This window comes from Aethina tumida, chromosome 1 (genome assembly GCF_024364675.1).
Source record: "Aethina tumida isolate Nest 87 chromosome 1, icAetTumi1.1, whole genome shotgun sequence".
Classification (NCBI taxonomy): Eukaryota; Metazoa; Arthropoda; class Insecta; order Coleoptera; family Nitidulidae; genus Aethina; species Aethina tumida.
Genome location: NC_065435.1, coordinates 16,904,462 through 16,911,741, shown reverse-complemented (window position 1 = coordinate 16,911,741; position 7,280 = coordinate 16,904,462). Strand labels below are relative to the sequence as shown.

The 7,280-nt window shown below is 30.4% G+C and overlaps 1 protein-coding gene and 1 long non-coding RNA gene across 2 annotated transcripts; both read left to right on the top strand.

The window, feature by feature from the left end:
* Nucleotides 1-2,238: 2,238 nt before the first annotated feature.
* LOC109595391 (uncharacterized) lies at nucleotides 2,239-4,998 on the top strand. The gene is made up of 7 exons (XM_020010773.2): nucleotides 2,239-2,370; nucleotides 2,455-2,694; nucleotides 2,750-3,052; nucleotides 3,133-3,342; nucleotides 3,396-4,157; nucleotides 4,214-4,312; nucleotides 4,372-4,998. Exons 1-7 carry the CDS (start codon nucleotides 2,307-2,309, stop codon nucleotides 4,530-4,532), a joined length of 1,839 nt encoding a protein of 612 aa, XP_019866332.1. The 5' UTR covers nucleotides 2,239-2,306; the 3' UTR covers nucleotides 4,533-4,998.
* A 395-nt stretch (nucleotides 4,999-5,393) lies between these two features.
* On the top strand, nucleotides 5,394-6,647 carry LOC126265707 (uncharacterized). The gene is made up of 2 exons (XR_007548178.1): nucleotides 5,394-5,608; nucleotides 5,704-6,647. It is a non-coding gene; the product is annotated as an uncharacterized LOC126265707 (long non-coding RNA).
* The last annotated feature ends 633 nt before the right edge of the window (nucleotides 6,648-7,280 follow it).

Here is a 7,280-nt window from a genome sequence, read left to right as displayed (position 1 = left end):
ATAATAAAAATTATATGTATATACTATTTCATATAAGAGAAAACAACATAAATCGAGTTTTAAAATACACAGATAATGAAAATATGTTCAAACATATTTTAAATTTTGTTTTCGTTTGCCTTTCCAAAACACTCAAATTAAGGCAATTAATTTTATTTCAATTAACACAATTAACGGAAATAATAACACAAAACAATAATCAAAAATACCACACATTATTGAATACTTTTCACAACAGCCTATCGATATTTCATTTATAACATTATCGTTGGTTTTTGTTGGATTGACGTTAATGATTTTATTTTAATTTTAACATATAAAAATACGTTTGTCCCATTAAATTTAGAACAGTTGGTAATTTTAGTTAATCTCAATTTCATTTACACCAATTAAAAAACTTCATAGAAAAACTTCTTTACCTTTGTCCGTCAGATAAATTATGTAGCATAATGGGCACACTTTACCACTCCATGTTTTGATCAGTGAACGAACTTCTTTGATAGTTATCAGTATTAATAATTTTCACAAAATATAAACAATATTTTTGTGAAAGTGTTATGTTAATGAGAGTGTCACTCAATTATTTTTTTTGACATCTGTCGTTTAGAAATAAAACCAATAATCAATTAATTTTTTATCAATCTGATACAGAACATATCATAAATAATATTTTTTATTTGCTTAATTAATTAATTAACTTTATTTCAATATTACCGTTGAATTTTTTTCCACAGTAATTAAAACAAATTCATAGTAAATTTTTAAAGTTAATAAAATACTCAACGCCCATGTATTTATTAAAGCTTACAATAGTTTGTACATTTTAGTGTGTTTGATTCATGACTGAGACAAAATAAAGGGTATGAGAACTGCAAAACAACTACACGTAATAAATCACCAAGAAAAATATTTGTGTTAATTTCCTTACCGTCATTAATTATCATTAATTACTAAAATATATAAATAATTGTATTCTTTTACTTTATTCTTTAAAATGATTAATTAATTGTTAAACTCCAGTTTTGTGTGCCATCTCATGTTCAGTAGTGTTATTATTTACAACCTCAGCTCTAGCAATTATATTTCTAAATTATATAGTATAATACCATAATATTTTCTAGTAATTGTTTCTGTTTAGTGACGTAACGAAAAAAATTGTACGGAACATTAAATTTTCAAAATGTACTTCAACAATTTTTTTCCATAATTGTAGATCCTGAAACTGTGTTCCCTTTATACTTATAACATGCAAGTTCGCAAGTCAATTATGACTCAAAGTAGATCTCTAATAGCATTTCGACCTACGTATATTTTTGTCTCTACAACCCTATATATAAGTATTCAAAGCTGCCGCCTTTTTAATGAGCCCGTGGTCCATTGTTAGAGTAGCACTAACCGTTCGTTATTGGTTAAATCAAATTGGGGGTGGGAACTATTCGACTATTTTTCAAATTATTAAATTGTAAATAATTCAATGGATCAATTATAATCTTGGAAATAAAACTATACTGCCAAGTCCATTGAAATATACAGTATTCACTGGTGGATATGTAAATAGTAATACTGGTTGCATACATGTGTCAAAATTATATAGCAGGGGTGGCCAAGCTCTTTGATAGTCCGAGCCATTTTTCAAAATTTGAAATGTTTCGCAAGCCACAGTATTTAAAAGATATGCAAAAAAAGGTATTAAACATAAATAAAAGTATAAAATATGTGTATTGAATTTAAATATTAAAAATTAAACACATTTATTTTACTTCTCTTGATAATTCTAAATGAAAAGGGGACTGGGAGAGCCACAAATAATCCTTCAAAGAGCCGCAGGTTGGCCACCTCTGTTATATAGTATTACTACAATATTTTTATGGTTGACAATATATAACTGTGGTTATATTATGTTTAATTTTCTAATGTTGTTAAAAATCTATTAAATAACTTTTTCTCATTCCTATATCTCCATTACTAACCTCCTAACTTCCCTCATTAATTATTATTTGAATTTCTCTTAATTATGTTTTCTCAGAATACTTTCAAATTTTTCATTGTTCTTCTTAGATGGTAAATGTTATATATTCTCTAGTTGATAGTTTCAAATTAACCTTAATAACATTTTTACATTTTGATGAAATTAAATATAGATTCTGTACAAATGACAGTTAGGCAACCAAAATTGTCGCTTTTTAAATGAATGAATCACGTTAACTGTCATTTATATATAACCGAAGTTCCATGACATTAGTCAACAACAAATTGTTTTGATTGGGGCGTGCCTTTGTATCAGACAGGTTCTTCCACAACCTAAAATGTTATCGCGATACAAACATTTCGTTAATATTTTCAAAATATTTATATTTTTATCAGTATTCGGTAAGTAAATACATTTTTCTGTATCTCAATCAAGGTTATGTTTTGATGCTTTTTTTTCTATAAAACTTATTTTATATTATATAGTTCCACAATGTATGGGAGGTTGTACAATACCAAAAATATTACGGGGAGCCTGGTTTTCATGGGAAAACGGAAGAAACACTCTTACAGAATTGGATGATACAACAATGACTCGAAGGGGTGTGTGCGTGGATTACCGTGACAATTTTCACGTAAATTATAGCATGGTATTCAAAACTGGTTCATGTTACACCTGTGTAAAACTTTTAGTGAGGACTGTTAATGTTCTTGAGAAAATGGAAAGTAAGTTTGGAACTTTTATTTATATACACATGTATTAAATTGATATATCTTCAAGCATCTTGCCAAAACCTTTTGGAACATGAGGCCACAGTAGAAAGAGTCTGCAGAGCCCTAGATGTGCACCAGCCATTGATTACTTTGTTCTCTGAGAATTATGTACCAGTGAATTGTAGATCTTCACTCGAAGGTGTTTGGAATTTTGCATACCAAAATAGATTTAAATTTACTGGTGAATGTCGTAATCCAGACGCCCAGATTCGGTCTTGCCAAACGGCAGGTTCTCAGTTTTTGATTACAAATCAAAAATTTAATATTACCTACAAGAAATGCCAAGGAATGACAGGAACTTTTGATGGAGGTGAGTGTTTTAATACAATTGATTATTATGAATAATCTGGTTAATATTATAAACAACATTATAACATTATATACTTTCAGTTGTTGAATACAGTTGTCTTGGTGATTGGTTTGTGGGAAAAAACCATTACTTTGCTGTGGCAAACACCAAAGAGTCTCGTAAAGATGAAAAGTACCGTTGCTTTTTGAAAAATCGTGACGATGATTTGTATATTGGTGTATCGATAACTGCGGAATGTAACACACTGAAAACGGTCGAAAAGAGTCCTGAAAGGTTGCACATCACTCCAGGTACGTTTTTAGTATTTTAATGGAGGATTAAAATTAATGTCTCTTTTTTCCAGTTAAATCTGAAATAGTAGAGCCCGGTTGTAGATTACCTCAAAATTTTACTGGTGAATGGATCAACACAGCTAACATTGACGCCGACATTTTTATTAATGAGACTCACATTATTGAAACTTGGTATCCAGATGAAGGTAGATACCGAAAAACAATTTATGTTTGTCGCGAACAAAGAGATTCAAGAGTCATGATGTCTAGATTAACAGTGGATGGATGTCAAAAAGATTACATATGTTTTGACTTTGTGCCCCAACATCACAATATTATCCGTTACCGAAGAGGAATTGCCGTTATAAAGGACGATTTCAGCACAGTGTGTTCTTGGGTACAGTTTCAGAATAAGGCTAAATGGAAGTATGATCTTTATCTGAAGAAAAATCCGGTTCCAATTAAATGTCCAGTAGCTGGAAAATTCAATTTTACTCAAAAAGGGGACGCTCCGTTTGTCACTCGTATTCTTGGTGGTGTGACCCTGAGTCCTCGTCCAAATACTTATTGCAAACAAAACATATCGGATTTCTCAGTATGTGACACTGAACAAAAAGAAATCGCCATCGATGAAAATTATTGTCTATCCGTGGATCATTTGGGAAGACCAGTCGATATTTACAGCGACCCTGATTACAAGCTAAAGTGCATAGGATATTGGAAAGAAAACTTAAAATCATATCTTATAACGTATGACGAGTTGGATCCCTTATCCAAATATAGGTGTTGGGTTTACCAAAGATCAGATTTAAATAGAGTTTTAATGTCTCAAGGTAGTATTTAAATAATTTTTATAAATGAACTCGTTTAATATTGTTTAATATTTTAGCTATCGGACCATTTTGCGACTTAAAACAGGACGTAACATCTTGGAATTACACAGAAGGAGCCTCTGTTGCTATTGAAATGCAGGAATACGAAAGAGAACGTAAATAAATATTTATTACATATATAGTCATTTGGTTTATATTAAATGTTCATTTCTAGGTGACCAATGTCCAATGCACTTCGACGATGGAACAAATCCATGGATGAAAACAGAAAATGCAATACAGATTTTCAATTTTGGATATTTCAGTGGTTCTGCTACGAATTTAGTATCCTTATTTGCTTTAATGTTGGCAGTAACAATATTTTTAGCACCATGAGAAATTTATTATTTTATGAACAAACTCGAATCATTCTGTTGAATGCAGATTTACACGTTTGGTGCCTTTATTCAATCATGACGACATTCAATATTGTAAATAATTTTATTTGTTGACTGTTTTAATTTAAGTTAGTAAATATTTGTATTAATGAATGTGTTCAGATGAACAAAAATTATTTTCATTATAAGTAAACATTACTTATTTTATAGACACGTAGACTACTCTATTTTTCTATTTTCCTGTTGTGCAATTGAATGACAATTAGTATTTACATGATGTATATTATTTTTTTAAACCAGTCTCATAGTTGTAAGTTTAAAAATGTTATTGTGAAATTAATGATAATTATAGAAATCCGTCCGTTTTTATAAAGCATTTATATATTTAAATTATAATTGTGAACTTTTAATTATCCGTCCAACACATAATTATTTTTTATATTTTGAGTACAATAAATTTTTTAAAGAAACATATTCTTTTATTCTCAAAGGTTTCAAGCATTTAATTACAAATTAAAAATTTATAAAAAAATAATGTAAATTTTTCAACAGATGAAGTGTTATTTGTATTTATACATTTTTAGTATTCTTAGTATTTTTAGTATATTCCAATATATTTCTTTGGTTGGTTACTTAAAAACAAAACAATTTATGCGTGATTTTTTATTTGCTTCTCAGTTAAAAAGAATCTCACACAGGATATGTTGATATTTTAAAAAATATAGTAGGCCTGGTGAAAAAAATCCGAAACCGTTTCATCTTCTTAAAATTTCTGACAACTATTTAACACCCTGTATATTTTATTTAATTTTTAATACGTAATAATGTATTTGGCAACATCGCTTTTAACCGAATCACAAACAAGATGGCTGACACAAGCGTCACCGAAAACAATTGATATCATTCCGCAGCATTGTAGTTAAACGATATAAGTTAAATAGCATGTGATTTAAGGGTTTGCATCTATAACTTGAAAAAAGCTAAAATTTTCATGGAAACCTCAAGTCTCTCTCAAGTGTCTGCATGGGTACGTTGTCCCGGAACAATCTTCTGTGGCCCGCTTCAAAAGGTTAGGTTAGTAATTTCAACATAAGTCATGTAGTTGAGAATATATTCGAAGCTTTTCGTATTATCAATGTAATGTTGCAATCAACTTTTTGTTGGAGCAGACTATGAAAGATCTATCATGAATAACCCGGAACAATTTACTGCTCTGATTTGTGAAGTGTCAACAACCACAAGGAAAAATTATAAATATCGTCACTAAGTTGCGCCATCCCGACGTCGGAGGGGTTGATCGGGGAGGTAAACCAGCATCCACGAGGGCGCCAGGGGAAAGAACGGCAATACTGTACGCGCACCCGTCAGAGGGCAAAGGTACCACCCCCGCCAGTGAGCATGTGCATAAGTAAGGTGACCAACTATTTTTTGTTCAAAAAGAGTACACTTTGCAAGTATTTAATAGGTGAAGAAAAAACGATAAAAACTTTATTTTCTTTTAAAAACATATTTTTCTTCGGAGTGGATATTTTTTGTTAGATGAGGATGTTCGACTAATAATAATAATCCGAACAACTTTCATATTAAATTTGACTGTTAAGACGGCAGATAATGTTTTTACAGAAAGTTGCGACTTCTCACTGCTCCAATTATCATTACCTAGTGAAAATACCCTTTCAACAGCAGCATTCGTGCCTGGACAACATAAGGAAATTTCTATTAAAACTTTTAAATTTTCATGTGGGATATGTTCTACTCTAAAATGCCGAAAGATTTCTACCCATCTTTTGTCAAGTTCTATTTTCTCATCGTTCCATTTCTTCAATATTTCTTCATTTAAATATAAATTTACTCTTCGAATATCTTCAAAGAAAAAATTGTCATTAATAACAATATCTTTTACTTCTTTCATTACAAATTCGACTGCTGAAGAAACTTCTTTCCATTCAATTTTACTATTTAGAAGGGTCCATTTGAAACAATTTAATGCTCTAAAGTTCACTATCCATTCTTCGATATATTCATAGCAAATTTTATAAAAATTTTTAACTTCTTTTAAGAATTCATTTTTTATTCCGGGATTGGAATCCTCCAAAACGGTCAGTTTATTCTTTAGAATTAGTGATAAAAATCCATCATTAAATCTTGATTTACATTGCAGTATGATATCGTTTAATATAATACAAACTTCTGCTGCTGAAATTTTATCTCCTTCAATTTGTAGAGTTATTTTAAACAACGACGCCTGACTGAATAAAATAAAGCATAGGTTCTGACAAAGATGCCAGCTCCCTGTCAACTGGGTTCTGAAGAACAAGACCAATCTGAGGAAGATCGGAGATCCTGGGGATGAATTGGACTTATGTCATTAATATTATTCCAAAACCTTCGTTTAACAATATGTGCTTGGGTTTTTTTCATTTCATCTCACCAACTAAGTTGAACATAAAATTTGTTTCAAATTACTTCATGCGGTTTACTAGTTTATTAATATACTTAATTACAATATGCATATAATAACGTAAGGTTTATCACCTGGATCACCCTGAACATTGGTGCTTGTTATTATATGTTTGAGGTAAGATCTTTTCATCAGCGAAGAGTTGTAGATTATTGTCATATTGCTATTCTGCTCATGACTGTGTCCTGTGTCTTTTAACTTGCATCTACTTGCTTTTCTCACTACCCTATTCATTAGGGAATACATTGTTTTCATTATTCCGAACATCGTTTTCTAAAGATGATG

Coding starts and splice junctions, on each gene's coding strand:
- LOC109595391 (XM_020010773.2), top strand. CDS start 2,307: ATGTTATCGCGATACAAACATTTCGTTAATATTTTCAAAATATTTATA. Junction 2,695..2,749: donor TGTTCTTGAGAAAATGGAAA/GTAAGTTTGGAA, acceptor TATATCTTCAAG/CATCTTGCCAAAACCTTTTG. Junction 4,313..4,371: donor GCAGGAATACGAAAGAGAAC/GTAAATAAATAT, acceptor GTTCATTTCTAG/GTGACCAATGTCCAATGCAC.